The sequence below is a fragment of the Sitophilus oryzae genome, unplaced genomic scaffold, assembly GCF_002938485.1.
Source record: "Sitophilus oryzae breed Bouriz unplaced genomic scaffold, Soryzae_2.0 scaffold_85_pilon_pilon, whole genome shotgun sequence".
Lineage (NCBI taxonomy): Eukaryota > Metazoa > Arthropoda > Insecta > Coleoptera > Curculionidae > Sitophilus > Sitophilus oryzae.
This window is the reverse complement of record NW_022147483.1, coordinates 812,652-833,637: the sequence shown is the minus strand read 5'-3', so window position 1 is coordinate 833,637 and position 20,986 is coordinate 812,652. Positions and strand designations below refer to the sequence as shown.

General features: G+C 30.5%; 3 protein-coding genes and 1 long non-coding RNA gene across 4 annotated transcripts; 1 reads left to right on the top strand and 3 right to left on the bottom strand.

The window, feature by feature from the left end:
• The first annotated feature begins 290 nt into the window (after nt 1-290).
• Nucleotides 291-4,281, top strand: LOC115890071 (28S ribosomal protein S31, mitochondrial). Its single transcript, XM_030910196.1, has 5 exons — nt 291-393; nt 451-882; nt 961-1,131; nt 3,448-3,665; nt 3,723-4,281. Exons 1-5 carry the CDS (start codon nt 368-370, stop codon nt 3,995-3,997), a joined length of 1,122 nt encoding a protein of 373 aa, XP_030766056.1. The 5' UTR covers nt 291-367; the 3' UTR covers nt 3,998-4,281.
• LOC115890069 (protein hook) lies at nt 1,197-3,327 on the bottom strand. The gene is made up of 2 exons (XM_030910195.1): nt 2,866-3,327; nt 1,197-2,810 (listed from the first exon to the last, which is right to left on the bottom strand). Exons 1-2 carry the CDS (start codon nt 3,212-3,214, stop codon nt 1,336-1,338), a joined length of 1,824 nt encoding a protein of 607 aa, XP_030766055.1. The 5' UTR covers nt 3,215-3,327; the 3' UTR covers nt 1,197-1,335.
• A 138-nt stretch (nt 4,282-4,419) lies between the features above and the next one.
• LOC115890072 lies at nt 4,420-5,275 on the bottom strand. The gene is made up of 4 exons (XR_004051558.1): nt 5,142-5,275; nt 4,885-4,965; nt 4,582-4,631; nt 4,420-4,519 (listed from the first exon to the last, which is right to left on the bottom strand). It is a non-coding gene; the product is annotated as an uncharacterized LOC115890072 (long non-coding RNA).
• Nucleotides 5,276-6,100: 825 nt separating this feature from the next.
• On the bottom strand, nt 6,101-8,308 carry LOC115890204 (neurogenic differentiation factor 4-like). The gene is made up of 4 exons (XM_030910366.1): nt 8,133-8,308; nt 6,759-7,047; nt 6,348-6,525; nt 6,101-6,262 (listed from the first exon to the last, which is right to left on the bottom strand). The coding sequence occupies exons 2-4, from the start codon at nt 7,024-7,026 to the stop codon at nt 6,124-6,126; spliced, it is 585 nt and encodes a 194-aa protein (XP_030766226.1). The 5' UTR covers nt 7,027-7,047; nt 8,133-8,308; the 3' UTR covers nt 6,101-6,123.
• Between the last annotated feature and the right edge of the window lie 12,678 nt (nt 8,309-20,986).

Here is a 20,986-nt window from a genome sequence, read left to right as displayed (position 1 = left end):
TTCCAACCCCCAAAACAACACAAGAGTAAACAAGAATTTGTTGCCTCTTCGATACAAAATTTGTTCGATGAAAGCTTCGAGCACTATGTGTAAACATGATGTTTTCTACATATAGTCTTATTGCAATGAAACAAATTGAACCATTACAAAATCATGATAAATCTAATAAAAATATAATATAATGGTTCAATTTGTTTCATATTTATAAAAATATTAATTTATATAGATCAGTTTGAGGACTTCACTAACATCTTGGCAACACAGGCGAAAGTTGCTATAGAATAAAAACACCCAAATGTGTCAAAATTTGAATGACATAACCTAACTTAATTTTGAAATCGTTGGTCTTTTTGGTATTTTTTAAAAAATGAACATTACACAAGTTATTTTAAGGTAATAAGAAATATTAAACATAATTTATCATTAACATGCTCCTCTTAACATTTTTAGAAAACTGCCATCATCGCAAAGTACATTTTTACGAATAAACCTAACGTGTTCCAAGACGATTTTTTGTCAGAAAAGCACGAATAATCCCCCATCGAGCAGTAGCAGCAGCAGCAGCGAGAGTTCATCCGATTCCGACGAAATAGCTCAGAAAAAGAAAGCTTCCAAGGAGCAGATGGCCGAGAAATTAAACAATTTATTACAGCAAATGGTTTCGGATGACTATACCAAACGCTTGGACCTGGCAAAACCTTCAAATAAGAGAATTAAATCTCGAAAACCTGAAGAAAAGGTAGAGTCTGAAGAAAAACAGGTGTTAAATGCTGTTAAGGACGTGGCTCAGTCTATTGAAGGTGACAGTAAAAAAATTGAGTCTGAATTGCTGACAAAACTTTTGAATCCTTTGGATTCTGAAAGATCGGCGACTACACTGAGGTTAGTTGTTATATAATTGTAACAAAAAAACGTAGAATTTTGTAACAAAAAAACGTAGATTTATTTGTTTTATTATAGTGATATTATCAAAGGAATGAAAATTGAGAGGGAGGTAAAACAACCAGAAGTCAACAGAGCTGAACAAGTGAGGAGGGTACTTCAGAATATTAGTACACAAACACAGGTTCCTCAAAAGGACCACAGAGTAGCACCAAGAGAGAAATTTAGACCCAGACCTGTGGAAGATGTGTAAGTAATACATTTTATTTAAAGTTCTATATTTATTGATAGGAAAATACTTAAATTCATCTATGTAATTTAGCATAACCAATTTAATTCAAAGATAAGGTGAATAACAGCTTAATATAAAAATTTATCTTTAAAAATTAGTGATTTAAATATTACAATACTTTTTGTTAAGGTATACATTACACACAAAATGTAAATAAGGGATTATTTTGACTTATATCTAGGCTGAGGTTTCCTTGGTGCCGGCTGCCTCTGTCTAGCCAAAAAAGATTGCCCCTGCGCATTCAACACGGCCAATCTCTCATCCACGGCCTCCCTCTGCAGTAAACCTCCTAGTTTATAGAAAGCGGCAGCCACTAACCTTTCCTCAAGCACCCCCATCGAGGAAGTCCTGTTTCGGTTCTCAGCCTGATCCAAATGAGCTGCCACCTCCCTGGCCCTTTCTAAATTACGCTGGTACTTTGCTTGAGCCACTTGAAGCTCGTGTTCTTTGGCCGCAAGAGCCTCTTGAAGCTTTTTGACTGAAGATGAGCCATTGGAGGGTTCTCCTGATGCATTTTTTAGCTCTTCAAGTTGTGCTTCTAGTTTTAATACTGACTGGTTCAAAGTTCTGTTTTGCTGTTGAAGATTTTCTGCACGGCTAACAGCCTGATCTAGGACGGTCTGTTTAGTGTCTATTTCCTGTTGGGTGGCTTTAAGTGTTTTGTTTTCTCTCTCCAGGAAGCGTAGGCGTTCTTTTAGATCTGCTGGAAGTAGTTCTTGAGAAACTGCTGTTGAGCTTTCAGATTTAACGTGACCTAGTTTTAACTCTTCGTTTTCTTCTCTTAAAGTGTCTCTTTCTAAAAGTAACCTGTCTCTTTCAGCTTGTAATGCAATCATTTTGGATTCCAAATTCTCAAAATTGAACTGAGTCTTGTCAGCTTTCTGTGTTTCTTCATCCAGTTTTTGCTGGAGCTCTACAAGCTGAGTTTTGTAAGTTTCACACTGGTTTTTCCAGCTAAGACTCTTAGTAAGTTCCTCCTCAATCTCCATGTTTTTCCTCAAATACTCCATGGCTTTCTCTTCAAACTTTTGTGCTTGTTTTTTGAGGTCTTGATAGTTTTCTAGCCTTTTTTTATAAGAAGCCAGAGCAAGTTCCAAGTCATTTACTTTACCAACCGATTCAGACAGAGCATCAACTTCGTCTTTTAGTCTTGAAGAATCGTTAGCGGCAATTTGAAGTTCTTGTATTTTTTGCTGGTAGTTCCACAGCTGTTTTTCCTGTTCCTCGACTTTGGCTTTAAAATCGTCGCGCATTACTTCAGCCTTAAATACTTCTTCTTTCAGGACTTCTATTTGTTTACGTACATCCGGGCCTTTGAATTCTTTCTCCTGCATCTCTTGACACTGTGATTCTAGGACTTTTTTCTCTTCTGTTAATGTTTGTACTTGGTGTTCTAGGTTTTGGCATTGTAGAGCTAGGGTTTCTCTAGCTTCGTTGGAGGCTTCTAGGTCGGCTACCAGTTTCATTACTCTTGTGTCGCTGTCTAGGATAAGGAGGCTCAAATTTGATCTGCCTGGACCTCCTGTTATTTCTTCAAGTTGCTGGATGGTTTGCATTATGTTTCTTTGGACAGATTCTTCCATTTCCATGATTAAAGTGATGTAGTCCTGTTTTCTATCACAATTTATTGCACAACCTATAAAAATAACAGTATATAAAAGAACTTAAGGTGTTTTACAATATTAATCTACCCAAAATCAATCTGAGAAGCTTGCCAAGTTGTACCAGATCACTGTTCTCGCCGATTTTAGTCACATCTGGTTTACCTAGCTCTAGTACTTGTAAAGTTAAAACATCTTGATAATACTCTATAACTGCCTCAGATATTTTTTTTAAATTACTGATCCTCAGTCTCCAGTTGGAGCCTGCATCCTTCTTAATTTTGGGCTCGAGCTTATCGAAGTATGTCGGAGCTATTTGAAGTAGGGCTTCGGTCATAGCAACTCCATCACAGATTTCCGAAACGTTTCGCGAACGGTTCGGCACGATCTTTTGCAGCCATTTCACCAAACTTTTACACATATCCTCTGCAGGATCCATGATTTTCCGATAAATTTAGCCAATTTCCTTTTGTTATTTGATAAATTAATTTATTTTCATTTTATATTTATCTTTGATGAAGTGTCAAAGTCAAAAACAAAGTGGGGTTATGAAAATTTTGACGTTTACAGTTCTGTTATGTGGATGAGCATATTTTAGTTATGCTACCAGTTATACATTTAGGAAAAAATAAAAGTACTTTTTACCAAAAAACATTTATTATTATTTTACAGAGTGTTTGAAAAGATCGATTTGTTTGGGAGCGAATCGTTGGGTATATTTAACGATAACTCCAAACTTGAGGATGGTCCTCAGCTAAAAACCTGGAGCGAACTGGCAAAAAAGGATCTTAAACTTGCCGTAACTCATCCCCCTGCCAATTATTTCCAGGAGATGATCCTGTGGACTGAACAGGGAAAAATATGGAAATTCCCCATTAACAACGAAATAGGTATATTATATATTTTCTAATAATCATGTTTTTTAAACACTCTACGTTCAATTTTAGGTCTGGATGAAGAAGCCAAAGTATATTTTGCCGATCACGTATTTCTAGAGGAGCATTTAGAGCCATGGTGTCCCCCTAAAGGCCCCATAAGGCATTTTATGGAACTAGTGTGTACGGGCCTGTCAAAAAATCCGTATATCACTGTAGAGACGAAAAAGGAGCATATTTATTGGTATAGGGACTATTTTGGGGACAAAGAAACATTGTTAAGGGATGTTGGTGCTATTCCACAAGATTTTTCAATGGGAACATCGAATGTAGTTGATAAGGAATAATTTTTAGTTTTTTTTCAAAGTGTAATTTGAGGGCAGACATATAAAAAATGATTTATTTAATAATTGTTAGTTATATTGTAATTTTTTTAAATACCGTTATTTAAAATAGTATATTCTCTGTATAACTTCCTTCTCACATGGAAAAATAATATTTTTATTATGTTTCTACTAAATATTAATAACAGACTAAAATATGTCGAAATCTGGTACAATTATTTTAAATATTAAAATCTGAATAGATATTTTTATAGTTTTTTTTAATAAATCCAAGGCATTTATATTCAAAATACAAATTTTGAAAGATTTCTTATCAGACTAAAGTAGGGGGTCGAGACAAACCTAACAATATCTCAACAAGGGGGTCAATATATCTTAAAAAACAATATATGATTGGGAGTTATATCAGAGAAGCAGCAGCACTCGAAAATATTTGAATAAATTAATAAATCTTTATAATACATACATTGATATTTGTTTTATTAATTCTTCATCCCTATCTTGCAATCTCTGCTGAAACTAGTACTAAAAAAATACATTTAGTTAATATAAAAGGCAAATGCTTGATATGAAACTATAAAACCTACCTTGTAGAGTCGTATCTTCTATTTTTACATTGTTGATGTGGGTTTGTGATCTGAAAAAATAAAGCAAAGCTTTAATAACTATTAAGATAATTGTTAGGCAATAGACTTATAGACTTGTCTTAGTTTTAATGCATAAGTTATGCATATATTACATTACTTCATCTACTAATGATCAACTATAGTTACAAACTATTGTATTTATTACTGCTATATAAATTATACTCTACTGTAGAGTATTTCAGACACAGTATATATTTTCCTGTATATATTATTCATCAAAATATGTATCATTATAAAACTTACCTTATATAATTGGCCTGATCAAGCTATCTTTAAAAAAGTTACTGCAATCTTCGACGAATGATGTTTGGATTCTGTACTTCGCTGAAACAAAGAACAAAGCAAATTATTATATGGATACTTATTTTTAATACATATTCGTTAGGTTTTAATATACATAGTTTAGACCATTTTAGACCATGCTTAGATTGTTTAGACTGTTTTTTCAATCATCGGTAAAGTTTTGCTAAATCAAATAGTGAAATATTAACTGTTCTTACCACTACAATACTCAAACTATAGCTGGGACACATAAATATGTGATTAGTATGTTCTTGCATAGGCATATAATCAAAGATTTTCTTTAATTTCTTAGATTTTTCTTGATTTTCAAAGAAAAATAAATAAAATTTAGATTTTGTAGGGTTAAAATCGTTAATAATACTATTTTCTACGCATAGATGGCTCTGACTCAACACTTTTTTGGACCTCAAAATTACAGATTTCTTTAAAAATGTCGTAAGTCTGGTAATTTTTTGTTAGATGTCAGCAGAACCGTAAATTACAGATTCCTAATCAAAAATCAAGTTAGCTTTCAGATTTCTTTGTTAGATGTCACCACCTACTTACGACTACAGATCGCTTTAAAATGGTGGTCATGTTTGGCAATCCTTCGATAGGTGGCGAGAGGACCTGAAATACAGGTACCTTTACCTTAATTTTATTAGTTCCTAAGTTGCCCACAAAATCTCAAAAGCGCTGAAAACAATTTACCGCCAGTTTTTGAAAAATCGCCCTTTTATGAAAAATAATACTTTTTACAGCTGTTATATACTACTGAGCCAAATTTAACGACATATTGTAAGTATTAAAAGCTATTTTTCAATAATAAACTAGGTAAATGTTATAGAAACGAAGGAAAAAGGGGGATAATAATTTATTTATTCATTATTCATCAAAACAAACACTCATTTCAAAGGTTAAGGACTTTATTTTAGGGATAATAAACTTTGAAACGTGTTTTCTAAAATTTATTTACAAAAATAACTCTCACAAATAGAAAATAAATACATTTTAAGCATATCCAATGCGGAAATCATACAGCAAATATGTCGCAACGTAAAATAAACGCGTAATGGCATATAAAGAGATCAGGGCAGGCTGAATAAATTTACAATATACATTCTATTAGAATATTTTTGGAGTTAGACTAGAAGATATGTTTACATTAAGAAAAAAAATAGTTTCTCTTTTATTTTGTAGTTATTTGTGCATTTCCAATAGTTCCCTCAAAGCTGAAATATATGACTGAGCCATCTGTAGTGTCTCGAATTTACTGAGTTTTTGCTCAGCATCTAAACTAGGTATCACCTTCCTTAATCTGTCAAAAGCTTCGTTCAATCTAAAATAAAAAAATGCCATAAAGATGTTCATAGACCATACAATTTATCGGACGACAAGTTGTACAGCGAGTTTAAACAATTTACCCGTTCATTCTTCTTCGTTCCCGGGCATTAGCTGCCAGTCTTCTTCGTTTCAGGATCGTAGGAGACGGTGGTCTATCTCTGACGATATGTTTTCGTTTTTTTCTGCTTTTGAAATTTAAATTTTTGTTGTTGTTGTCGAAGTCATCATCTTTGTGAAGCGTGAAGAAATTGATGTTTCCTAGAACAACATTTAAAATAGTGATGAATAAATATACAAGACCAAAACTAGAGGATCTTTCTACATAGAAGTTCCTTAAATAAATAGTATTTTAATTATATTATTTTTCTAGGGTTAATAGTGTAATCTTTTATGTCGGCTTCAGATACCTTTAGGAAAAAAAGTATCTATATGTTTCACGCTCTAAGGTTGATTTTTTTTTTAAATTGACGAAAATTACTCTAGGTACTCACCATAGCTGATTTTTTCTTCGGCTAACGAGGAAGCGGATAAAAATGACTCGTAAGTGTTGTTATCATAAATATCCGGCGAGGTGGTAGCCGCTAGTTGGGATTGGGCCTTCAAATTGATGGCGTCTTCTACTTTTATGAAGCCTCTATAGTGTTCCTGGTCGATGGCGGACTTGTTATAGAAATCCTGACGATGATAGTCGTCGTAGTAGCCAGTTGTGGTGTCAACTGGGTCCTCGAACGAGGAATAGTGGCATTTTATGACGTCCATACGAGAAAAAAGTCAGATTTTCTAGAAATAAATTTCAATAAATTTTAATCAAGTGCATAGTGCGCCACTGACATGTTTTTTTCTTCTTAGCAAAATCGTGTAGGCCGTTTGATGCCGATGAAAATTTGTCTCTAGATATTTGGTTGATTTCGATCTCCTTGATGGGATAGACGCAATTTCATTAAAAACAATTATTAACAAAAATAAAAATTAAATTAATAAATTATTTATTTAATCTAATTTATTTTTTTTTGTCTTATTACCATTATTAAAATTTATAACAATTATGTTCAGAGCAACCTGCAGCAAATTAAAAAAATAATAATAATGGTATTTAAGATAATTACAAAAAAACTGTTTTTAAAACTATGCATTTTTACCTCCCATATTTTGTAGGAACATTTTTTCATATTTTTTGATGGGGAATCAATGTGTGCTTATCTAACAATTTGGTCAGTTAATGACCAAAAAAGGTTGCTATTATTGACTTTCTTAATCCAAATTAAGGCAAATTAATAAAATTACGTTTAACTCATCAATTTCGCTAACAATATAAATAAAAGTCAGTGGCGCACATGTTTTTTGAAAGAAATATTTCAGTGATGTCCCATATGTACGTCCCTGGTGAATATGTCGATACTTTTTTAGCACTAAAATATGTCGCACTTATAGTAACTACCGCCCTCAAAATTTTATTCAAATCGTTAAAGGCAATTGGAAGAAAATTTTAATAAATAGAAAAAAAAATGAAGATTTTACCTCCCTGTAGGTACGAAACAAAGCAGAGTCGGATCTATGTTGATGTAAAAAATAAATCTTATTTTTACGTGAGGAATTACCCCACGAGACGTGGCACGTTTTTTTAAATACCCTGTAGACTTATGTGCATATATTTACTGTTTTTGTAGGTGTATTGGTTTTCCTACAATTATTTTTATGGAATAAATTTTAAGAAACCACTCTGTACAGGGTGGTTCGAATTCGACGCTCACATGTTTTGCCAGAAACATCAAATAAAAAAAACTTAAAAATTCGTTTACAATTTGAAAATGTAAAAACTTTAGTTTGAAAAAAATCATTATAACAAAAAGCAACAGAGTACTTACCTTAAAAAAAATAAATTCACAACAAATTAACTTCTCACATATTCAGAACCTATATATTTATTACATTATTTGTTGTTTTCTTCTAGAACAACAAACAATAATTATTTATTTCCAAACCACCAATCATATTTCTGATATATTTTCTCTTCATTGGCATTCTTCCAAACACTAATATTTTTCACGCGCAACCAAAAAATAAACCGATAAAAAAGCGCGTCTGAAATGAAACAGAAAAAAATGTTGCGGAAGACAATGAATGTATACCGGAAGTAATGTGGAGCTACCGAAGACCAGATAAAAGGTAGAAATGGGACTGACCTGCCTTTTTGGTCGTGTGCCGGCACGTGCCTTCATTTAGTCCGAGCAACACCCCTAACACAGGGCTGGCTTCAGAATTTTTAATAAATACAATTTGTGGCGAGTTCAGAAAAAATTGCTCTAGGTTGGTCGCACTTATTTATTTATTAAAAAAATGTTATTATAACAAAGATCTGATGATTCGAGTAGATAGGTATTCCATTTTATGATAAACAATTTCATTAAAATATTAAAATTTTCAGAGAGAAAAATTATTATTTTTCAGGGTTGGCATGATTTAAATCAAATGATTTAAATCATGATTTAAATAAAAAAATAAAATTTTTATTGAAACTTTATAATAAATCAAAAAATAACTGTAAAAGTTATAAAAATGTGTCCTAGAAAACTAGAAAAAATATTTCTATAACAGATATAACAGATAATAAATCGAAAAATAATTGTAAATGTTATAAAACTATATAAAAATATATCTATTCATCAATTTAAATGTTGGACCGATTTTTGAAGTAATTTCGTGTGAATCCATTAGACCGCTAAACGCAGGGATTTATTTTAAATATAGGTATAAGTGACAAAAATTCGCTGTTCGAATACATATCATTTGCAAAGTCTAGTGCAGTTCTTCTGATATAAAGACTATCTTCATTCCCGAGAATCTAAAATCGTTGTCAGAAAATGTGTTGTTTTATTTTTTTTTTTTTTGAAACGGTTGTATGTTTCCAAATTCCTACCCACATTTTGATCTGCAGTAAGTATTTTACACTTTAACAGTAGATAATACATACTAATTTCATTTTCACTTAAGACTATTTCCGAACAATAGTGTATTGTTTTATTAGGAGTAAAAATTATACTTCTTTTGACGAAGGACCAAAGGACCATCGTAAAACTATTCCGACGTTATAGGGAGGCACAACAGTACATAGAACAAGTACTCCGAATAGAGCATACTATTTCTTTTAAAATATTACAAATAATTTTTTAATCAATTTCAAACATTGCAAATAATCTGAACAGTAATCGTGCGACAATTTATACACTCGTTGAATTAATATCAGCTTAATAATATATTTTGTGCTTAGGCGTAACAGTGCTTTACTTTTATGCCTAGGCGTTAAAATAACAAAAGTTAATATTTTTGAGATGTTTGAAAAAAAAATCCTTTTGATCTGAAGCGAGCGACTTTTTTTGCGAAATATATTAGTAACCAATGTGGAAAAGTGACACGCGCCGTAGAACTGTTAATGTTATTGGTATCGGGCAGAGTTATAAAGATTCAGCCATTTAGGATAGGACTTTAATTGGAAGTCCTAGTCATTTGGAAATCCGATTTAAATATTGTTTTGAGTTAAAATCAAAAAAATCTGATTTAAATTAAAAAAATCCGATTTTTTTATTTTTTTTTAAAAATCATGATTTTTTCCAACCTTGCTATTTTTTAATTGGACCCTTTCATAATCGTCTTTAAATTTAGTTACTTGGCGAAAGAAATTTTCTTAGATCTCTCAAATATTTTATTTTTTGTTTATAATAATATATTCTGTATACTAACCTGATCAAGTGAGTATTTCAGTCTTCTTACATCAATGTACTTCAACTTCTCACTCCAAAAATCCTTTGGACTCATCAACATTACTCCAATAGAACCTGTTGAAAGAATACATATTTAGTTAGTTTTATAATTTTACTATTTTATCGAAAATCATTATTATTTGATAGATGTTAAAAATTAAAATAATATATTCAGGATCATAACCTAACCTAACCTAACCAAACCATGGCGATACCAGCCATCTTGATCGCTATTTTTTTTGGAAAAATCGCTTTTTATTCAAAATCTTAGTTAGATAGGCATAGGAAACGGAAAATATAGTTTGAAAGAGCATTTGAATCTGGTTCGATTTATTTTGAAAAATACAGGGTGTTGCATTTGAAATAACGAAGTTTTTATATAAAATATATCCTTAAAATAGATCAGCAATTTTTGGTACCTCTGTATAAATTTAATAAAGCAATAACATTTTTCAGTAAAGTTTATTTCTCTACCTTTAAACTCAGCACAAAAATTAGTTCTGAAAAGTAATGTACAGGGTGTTAATAATCTATTCTACTGTGGCATGCATATTTAAATATCTTTAAATATCTCAAAAACCAAAGATTTTACCACATATATTTATCCCTTATAATAAATTCCTTTTTTTGGGTCCAAGAATCGAAAAAATGAAATAAAATACCGGGTGTTCCATAAGAAAAAATATAACTTTGGTATGGATTATAGTTCTGACATATAGTTTCTACGTCTTGCCGTTTTCGTATAATCAACCGAGGCGAATGAGGTGCGCCACCCTGTATATGCCTAGTGAAAATTAATAATTTAAATTTGTAATTTTTTGCAACGTTTGACTTGAAGTCTCAATATAATCTAATGAGACTTTTGCACAAAAAGATTAAATAAGACTCAAAAAGTTTAAAAGGTTTCTTGTCTTCCCGCCTGTTGATGTTTCTCTATTAATTTTATTTGTAAGCTTTGAATAAGAAGATTAAGGAAGGAGCATAATGCTATCCATGTATTCATGCATGGTGGGCGGAAAAGCCACCATAAAAGCTCTCTAGGGTGGGGATCCTTGACAGTTCTGTTTGACGATTCATTTGACACATTTGAATTTGATTTGAAATGTTGTGGATTTGTCAGTCTTTACGGAGCTTATTTTATGTTATTTATTATTTATTCTACTACTGATAGTTGTATAAAGGTAGTAAATCTAGATAGAAATTGTGGTAGAACTTAAATTAACAGTGACACTATCGCGATTTATCGAAAAAGACTCTAAAATAGTTGGTTGTGTAGCGTGAGGTAGATCTCGGCAAAAATTGAGTGAAATAATGGAACAACTTTTCGCTAGTAAGTGACTATATAATATACATACGTGTAGTAAACCGACCATTTATGAAATTCACTTAAATTAACTAAATTATATATTTTTCTTGCATTTTTAGCTTTTATTTATTACTTGTCAAAGATTAGATGTCAAAGAATTTAGATACGTTAATTTGACTTACATGCTTCAGTAGCGTATCGGATGTTTGTGTTAATAAATACTTATTATAACTTATCTATTTTTATTAGAATTATATATTTTTATAACAATTTTAATAACTACCAACATTTATTCACAATGTAAAATAAAACAACAAATTATTGAGTCTACCCCACGTCTATCCTACATCATAATTTTACATTTTTTAAATAAAATTAGAACGACACTGATAAACCGGAATTTAAGTCGGCCATATTTGAGGCCCATCGCGGTGTACCTAAGATTTTTGATATGCTCCTTCCTTAGTCTTCTTATTCAAAGTTTATAAGAGTATACGGTGTATCTTTTTAGTCAAAATTCTTTCAAAGTAACTAAAAACCGTATTTCCGAAATGTTCTATCAAGCGTAATTAAAGAAGTTGTTAATTTTAACAGTATTTTAAAAAAAAATTATTTGGTTTTCTATTTCATATGAGTCGAGAAATTGTTATAAACAAATTGTTTACTTAAGTAGGCGTGTCTAAAATTCGGCTGAGCCTTAAAAATTAATTAACCAATACCAAAACGGTACGGTAAATAGCTGGGACAATTCAATTGGTCATTCTGTCGATGGTACGATTTTGCAGGATACGTGAAAGTATCGTCTAGTTGAGTAGGCTATTGGCTACATTAACATATACGTCTAAAAATATCACTGTGGTAACAGATATATAAATTTAATTACTTAGATAGAAACAATTTCATTAAATATATTCAAAATGGTAGAATAATACTTAAATCATGCCCATTATACATTCTGATTTTTGTCTTAATTTGATCAGGAAATACTCAACTACAGATTTTTCACAAAAAAAAACACGAAAAAAAAAACATCTCAAAAACACTCCAATAAATTTGGCGTTTAAATTCGATAAACACTCTGTATATCATCTGAGGCAATGAATATAAACTAGCCGGGTAACAAATCTCTAGAAAAATGTTGTTTATGAAACACAGTTATAATCCAATTTTGTCTGGTCGTATATATACAGAAGAAAAAATGATAAATGTCTCGTGGTGGAAATCATAATTTAAAATTTATTCTGTGATATTAATTATGTAAATTACAAACTATTAATTTCACTGTTAATTTTTTTAATAGCCTCGTGTTTTGCTAAAAAAGTCTGCAAGTTTTTGTTGTCACATATATTATTCTTTTTTATAATTTAATATAATCATTATTAATTATTATACATTGTTTTTTTTTTTCAAAAGATCTTAAATACTAAAAAATAATAAATTTGAAAACGTCATATTTTGTTTTGTTTTAAAATGTGACAGAAGCACAAAATTTATTTAGTTAAATGCTACGGAAAGGGGAAATAGTTATCAGAAAATGTGATACTTTAACAACAGCAAAAAATATGATGTTAATCAAAATTAATAATCCATTAATTATAATTAATTAAACCATCTATCAAAGAATCAAATCGAAATTATATTACTGTAGAAACGCTTTTTAATTTTTACAAAATTTCAACTATATTTTCATGTTTTTTTGAATTTTCTCTAAATGGATACCTTCCATATCAGCTCCCTTCCGTTTACATAAAATATTATATCATGTAAATGAAACGGGATTAACCACTTTAAAACAAGGAACATTTTTTATGAAGAATGCATTTTCCTCAAAATGTAAATAAAAAAAAAGTTTTTCTTCTTGTAAAGACAATCCAGGAACATACTCATCTAGAATTATTTTTAATAATATTGAACTATATATAAACATCGTTTCCGCAAAATGCCAAAGAAAATAATTACAGTTCATCATAAATTTAATATGATTACATTTATACTGACATTTAATCTAAATTGATATTTTCCTGTTAATTTTATTAAAACACATGTTAGAACTACTGTTAATTTTTCCGATTCTTATTGAAATTTCGAACGATTCAAATGGTAATGTCGACAAATTACTAAAAGCGAAACAAATGGACTGTACAAAGGACCGAGATATCTTACGGTGTATCTGCGGGCCGTTTCTCATCTCTGAAACGAACTTCATCCATTCACTTCGGGTGTCATCTTCCGTTTTGCACGACGATTACAGTAAATTATGTTTGCCGATGATAAATACGTTTTCCAGCGACTCCTACGATGGAAATCTTGCATGCATTATAACGTTTTTGAACTCAACACAGAGATGTTTCTACATTCGAAATAATTATAGAGAATTCAACCATAAAAAAATGTTTTAATTAAATAATACAACACCTTGATGTAGATGTAGATTGTACGGAAGGGAGGAATGGGTCACCGTGATAGGCCTTTTGTATCCCTATTTTTTGAAATATAACTTTGACAAAAGCCAGTAACTAAGACGGTTTTACAGAGGTTAGTTCTCCGTGCCGAGTTGATTCTCCGCGTTGATCTGAAGATCAACAGATCAACGATCTTTAAACTAAAGCCATTAAAGCTGCCAGTCTAAAGTAAGAATGTAATACTATAAAAGTTACGAAAAATAAACAAATTGTAGTTTTTTTGTCAGATTTTGTTAGTGAATAATTAGAATAATAATAATAATTAATTAATTAGAATGGTTGAAAAATATTATTATTATATTATTTACTTTGTCTTAAAATAATCCAATAAATTTGTCATTTGAAAAAAAAAATTACGGGCAAGCTGATTTTTTCAGAGTTTGTCAGCGACTGTCTTCTTAGTGTAACATAAACAAAATCGGAAATTTTCCCCGTGCGGTTTTTGAGCAGTAGGGATGTTTTTTTTAAACTGTACTACAATAAAATAATTAGACACAAATTGTACAGGGTGGGTCAAATTCGACGCTTTTAAATGGAAACATCCTTTTCTATAGGAGATAGACGAAAACTAATATCGGTGTCTGGAGCTCAATTTTCATCAAAAACATGATGGTGAAAACCGCACATCAATATCTGTTACCGTTTCGGAGTTACGGGGTGTTTTTCAAAAATGTGCATTTTTAACAAATCGCTGTAACTTTTTGCTATGGAAAATTTTGTATTTCTATGAAAACATTTCAAAGCACCTTTTTACGTAGAATTTAATGGTTTTAGTATATTTTTTTAAAAATTAATAATTTAAGAGTTATCAACAGAAAAATTGATTTTTTATATGGGACATACTGTATATTTTTAATTTATTAAAAAGAATTTAAAATTACCTTTCCAAAAATATAACACACTTGATATTTTGCTCGATCCCTCTTCGAGATATAGAGTATATAAAAATTCGCCCGCTTTTAATAAGTAGGCTTTGAACGGCACCGGCTGTAATGTAAAAAAATTCTAGCTGTGAGCATCAATTAAAACGAAAATAATATTTGCTATGAGAGATGCAGAGTTTTATAACAATTTAAAATATATTTAACCAACATCAACACATTTAAACTATATCTAATAACAATAAAAATAAATAGCAAACCAGGACATAAGATTTTGCTACAGGTGTTCGACATATCGACCGTCTTCTGTTATGGACAGACGGGGCAGTTTTTGAACATTTCTCGCGGAATTCATTAACTCAGTAGGGGTGAAAGATACCCTCTCATAACTGCTAAGTATTTCTAATTCTTGTCTAGATTATACAGAAGAATAAGGAACCTTTATTCTTCCGCAAATATATCCATAGGATTAGATCCATGGGCACTAAGTCAGGCGGCCTCGACGGCCAACGGCTGGGTGCTTGGTCAGCTATTCAATTATTCTTGAAATTGGCTGCAGAAATTTGCCGATAAGTTCGGCGTTCAGAAGCGGTGCGTCGTCTTGCTGGAAAAATATGTTTTCGAGTTCCATTAAGGGCATATCATCAATGAGGGGTCCAAAGCCTACTAGCACAGATAACACATAATTGAAACTAATTCATTTAAAATTCACTAATTACATACTTTTTCTTGCATTTTTGCTTTTATTTACTACTACGTCGAAGAATAGATGTCAAAAAATTTAGATACGTCAATTTGACTTGGAAGCAATAGTTAAAAGGTTTTTTTTTCCTATAGACTATTGATGTGTCTCAATTATGTATGTTTCTTTCTATGTTTGAATAATAAAAAGTAATGTATTTTAGGTTAACGTCTCCTTCTAAGGCCCATTTTGCTTACTACTCTAATAACTAACTGTTATTAGTTATTAATTTAAAAAAAAACGACTTAAAGTTAACTACTATACCTTTGACATGGTTATATCCACAAAAAAATCTAGAACCGTTCTAGATATACTTAATTTTTTTTGAGAAAGAAAACATTTCAGAGCCATCATGAAGCATCAGTTTAATATGTGGGACTTTTACATATAAGGTTCGGTTCACACGCGACGACAAAAATCGTTTATCTCGAGACTAATTCGAATTTTATTGTGGCTAATTGTGCGTTTTTTGCAAGAATAAGAGCCACTCACACAGGTGTAGAATACCGTTTTCCGAACTGAAATTTAACAAAATAATGCCGATAATTGACTGAATGGCATTGCGACAATAAAAAAACGATTTTCAGACGACATTCTTCGGATTGTTCTATGGGAAAACAACAAACAGAAGGGTTTTCATTCGATTAGCTACAAGAAAAACTATTTTAATGTTATTAGATTAAATTTTTCTAGAAGAATATACCTTCTGTTGCATTGCAATCGACCTGAAGATAGGTAACCCCGCGCAAATTTAAAAAAAAAGCGATAAATAAACTTTCCCATTTTTTTTACAGGCAAATTTATTCGAAACTATTTAAAGAGTCTTTGAATAAAAAGATTAAGGAAGGAGCATATCAAAAAACTTAGGTTTATCAGTGCCGTTCTAATTATATTGAAACCGGCTTTTATAGATAGTAAGAACTTTTATAATATAAAGAACTTTTATTAATCACTTTCAAAATTTTTTTATTATTTTTCTTAAATATAAATTCTAATACTTATTAGTAGTGGGAACTATCGAATGAATACTATCGAAACATTCGATAGTTGCAATTCATTCGAATAATTCGATAGCTAGTAAGAAAACATTCGTCGAAAACTATTCGAATAAAAATTATCGAATAGATGCGTCATCTGCCTTGAAATATAGTATTCTAGTAATTCGGCAGCAAAAACAATTCATTTATAAAATTCATTCATTTATCAAATTCATTTATTCGTCAGGATCGATTTTAATGAAATATAAACTGGATTTTAGTTGTCGTCCGGCGACGTAGGTTTCTTTCCTAGAAACCCGACAGCAGTCGGTGGCAATGCTATGAAAGAAGCTGGCATCTTTTTGATTTTTTGCGGAGTCTAATAAAGATAAGGACACATTATTTTTTTATTGAGGTGCTAGTATTTACACAGAAAATACATTATGAAGGGCGCTGTTGCCATATATTCGTATTAGTTGGTATTAGCAAAGAATATTTTTCTTTAGCATTAGTTAGTTAGGGATAGTATGTCTATATGTTTTGCATTTTTTTATTAATATTCTGTTGTTACACTGCAATAATACTTTTTATTTTGGATGTAGGAAAATGATTTTTAATGTTTTTAAGCAAAGACTGGTTTAATAAATAATAATAACACTAATAATTTGTTATACAAAATTTAAAATAATTTAATAATATAAACATTTTTTTTAAGTAGTATCAAAATATAAACAACAAATAGAAGTCAAAAGTATTTATATTAGATCCTATTTAAAAATAATATAGACTCTAAATGGCAATGTTGGTTTATTAAATAATAATAATTACAGAACTAATTTGTTATATTAACAACAAATTTTAAAATCACGAAATATAAACATTTATTAATTTTCTAAGCATGCAGTGTAACGGAAGGAAAATATAAATAAAAAATTAGAAATCAAAATTATTTATATTACTTTTATTACTTTATATTACTATTTAAAAATAATATTTACTTTTACTGGCATTTACTTTAAAAAATAAATGAAATATTTCTTCGCAAAAAACTACATGTAAGAGAATTAGCATAAACAAAATACAAACATTGTTAACATTTTTTTTAAATTGGCACGTGTAAAACTTTCAATTTAATTTTCTCACCCCAAAATTTGAGTTTGATAACCATTTACTTAACCACATTACTTAAATATGATGATTAAGTTCAACTAATTCATATTATTAAAACATGTAAAATACAAATATGTATTTTTAAAATTAATTGTAAGTTCATCTCATCTCTCTTAAAAATTGCTGCTTCTCAAAATTTCCCATTAAAAAATGTAATCTAATCTAACCAAAATATATCATATAAAATTAAATAATTGAAAGATCGGGCTACGGAAAATCACACAAATTTTCGGAAAAATTTTGACCACTTCGCACACAATCGTCAATTAAAAAAAACTACTATTTTAGTATTTTAAATATTTTAATAAACGCAAAAATAGCATAGTATTTACAAGGCGAAGTTATAAAAATTTGGACGAATTAATAATGCACTGACGCACACAAAAATCAAACGAATACTAAATTTCATTTATCAAAAGCACTCGATAGTCGTGGCTCGTGGCGCAACGATAACCATTTAGTCGCACGGCGAGGTTGTCACATATGCTTTAGTATACAAATGAATGAATGATTTTATTCGAATAAAACCATTCGATAGTTGAAATCATTCATTCAGTAACCATTCGATAGTCTAATTCATTCGATAGTTCCCATCGCTAATACTTATAAAGAAAAATTATGAGTTAAATCAGATTTATTTAAAGCCCACTCAAGAAAACACATAAAAATTGATTTGTTACATATCTAAACACAGAGCCAATCAAGCGCTAATATCTAAAATCAACGACCCATTGATCGCTAATGACTTGTGTCAACAAATGCCGCCTTTTCGGCAGCTTTCATCCAACCGCCTACCGCTAGAACATCAAAGGTGTTCAGTGATGGAGATTTAATAGTTTATTTGTCCAGAGACCGTGTTGGTTTTTCACACACTTCTAGCATAGATTCGTCACTTGAAATAGTACGTGATTGATGAGTTAAATTAGGTAGAAAAAAATCTAGTAAGGAGACGTTGAAACGTCAGATATACTGAAGTATACCAGATATACTGAAGTATATCTGGTATCAAAAAATTGGCGCCGGGAGGCACGTATAGCCGCCCATACTGAAATATGTTAATAAAAAATAAAAAGTTGGTAGGCAGTTCTTTTAGTTTCAAAGTAAAGGAATTTTTCCAATTTTTTTTTATCTCAAAAACTGCGACTTTGACTGATTTTGATGTTATTACAAATTTTGTTGCAAATATTATTCCTAATCTTAAACCGCGTTTCGTTAGCTACTGTAATTTTGGAGTTACGATTTTTTAAAATTTTTAACCCCCTCCCATACCCCCTTACCAACCCCCAACCCCCACCAAAAACTAATGGCCAGATTCTCGGGTGTCACAGTATTTTTGTGCCAAATTTGGTTTAGCGGTTTTTGAGTTATCGTGTTAGAGACAGACGGACAGGCGGACAAACAGACGGATAGACAGACACCATAAAAATATTTTGTATTTAGGTCATTCATGACCCAAATAACTCATTTTGAGTGAAATTAAAAAAAAAATTTGTCGATCTTATAGCCGACCATAATAACGAAAAATCCCATGTCATTTATGGACGCCTCCATGAGTGTTAAAAAAGATCAGGGAAGTATTTTGTTTCTGACTGTACTTCAAATGAAGAAATTACTTATTCAAAAGGTGATTTAAAATTGGCACCTAGCAGTTAGAAAGAGGAAAAAAATATAAAAGGGAATTTCCAATTCAGTGGACATTTTCTAGAAATTTATTGGCATATAAATAAAACGCTGACTATCAATCGATAGACTGCACAAACTGCATACGAAACAATCAATTTTATATTCATTTAACTTGATATTCTCAAGAAAAAATGACAAGAACCGTTTTTAGTATTTGTAACTGAATTCCAAGTAGAGATGCAAAATACTTATGATTATATAAACCAAACTTATTTACTTTGTCTTAAAAATAATGGAATAACTTATTGCTAGTAAGTGACTGTATAATATACATACGTGTAGTAAACCGGTCATTTATGAAATTCAGTTAAAATTAACTAATTACTTGTTTTTTCTTGTATTTTTGCTTTTATTTGTCAAAGAATTTAGATACGTCAATTTGACATACCTGCTTCAGTAGCGTATCGGATGTTTGTATTAATAAATCATTATTACAACTTATTTATTTTTATTAGAATTTTGTGTTTTTATAACAATTTTAATTACTACCAACATTTATTCACAACGTAAAATCAAACAAGAAATTATTGAATCTACCTTTTTTAATTTTATTTTTCTATTCTATCAGTAGAAAAATGTAAAAAATGGCTAGAATACCAAAAATTATATAAACACTCTATATTTAATACAACAGAGAATAAAATAAATAAAAAATGCTAAGAAGGTTTCTCGTCCAATCGGCTGTTGATGTCTCTCAGTTATATCCATTTCTATACCCAAGTAGCAAATTTTATTTTATAAAGGCTGTATACACAGCTATGTGATCATTTTTATAGGATACCTTAATTCGTATAAAATGCTATAAGACCGTAATATGATAGCTTTACAACCAAAAAAGGCCCATTTTCCAAAGGGTATACAACTCCTATGCAACTATTTCACACAGCGTTATATAACTATTATAAAACTAACAATAAAAACATTTGATCATTTAGCTAGGTAAAAGAGTATTTTATTTTTTACCGAAGAATATTAGGAGCAAATTATATTTTAAGCGTGTCGTAAAATGAATCTAGAGGATGTGGATTGTTAAAAAGGAGACTTTACTCGACGGTGAAAATGGCGGGTAGAGCCAGAAGGTACAACAAATATGTAATATAAAAAATCATTAATAGGGTTTGAAAAGTAGGGACAATTTTTGTTGCGGCGAAAGTTTTGCTGGTAGATTATAGGTATGTATCTGGCAAAAAATTAAAGCGCCTTAATTTCGATTAAGGTTTACGTATAAATTTAAACAATAAAATAAAATAAAATTTTCAAAAATTCTTGTTTTTAATTTAATTAAACAGTTTATTAGTGTATGTGGGAATCTTATCACAAAATAGTTTTCAAAAATAACATTTTACAATTTATTTTGATGTTTTTAATTTTGCTTCATATAATGGCGGCCATAGGCCATACAAAAATTCTGCCTTAAACATGGCGAATTATATTGCAACCATTTTATTATAAATGAATCCCTTAAATAAGTCTTTGTTGTAAAATAAAACGGTATAGGATAAATATCTATCATTACGCAGAAATTCCAGGCACTATAGAACTATTTTTGACATATTGAGATTTGTGACAAATAGATGTTGCCAAATCTCATTTGGTTAGTATTTAAACTAGCAAACATGATCAGATTTTCATGGATTCATGCACGCAATGCATTTCATGCATGCCCGACGAGTGAGCGGCAACCTAAGGACTTGGAAAAACAACAATAAAACAATACAAACATTTTGAATAAAACTTTTA

Bases quoted from the DNA above. Each gene is read 5' to 3' on its own strand.
- LOC115890071 (XM_030910196.1), top strand. From the start codon at position 368: ATGAACATTACACAAGTTATTTTAAG. The intron at 883-960 runs GTTAGTTGTTAT...GTTTTATTATAG, and splicing joins AGATCGGCGACTACACTGAG to TGATATTATCAAAGGAATGA. The intron at 3,666-3,722 runs GTATATTATATA...GTTCAATTTTAG, and splicing joins CCCCATTAACAACGAAATAG to GTCTGGATGAAGAAGCCAAA.
- LOC115890069 (XM_030910195.1), bottom strand. From the start codon at position 3,214: ATGGATCCTGCAGAGGATATGTGTAAAAGTTTGGTGAAATGGCTGCAA. The intron at 2,811-2,865 runs GTAGATTAATAT...TTATTTTTATAG, and splicing joins GCTTCTCAGATTGATTTTGG to GTTGTGCAATAAATTGTGAT.
- LOC115890204 (XM_030910366.1), bottom strand. From the start codon at position 7,026: ATGGACGTCATAAAATGCCACTATTCCTCGTTCGAGGACCCAGTTGAC. The intron at 6,526-6,758 runs GTGAGTACCTAG...ATGTTGTTCTAG, and splicing joins CGAAGAAAAAATCAGCTATG to GAAACATCAATTTCTTCACG. The intron at 6,263-6,347 runs GTAAATTGTTTA...TTTTTATTTTAG, and splicing joins GAACGAAGAAGAATGAACGG to ATTGAACGAAGCTTTTGACA.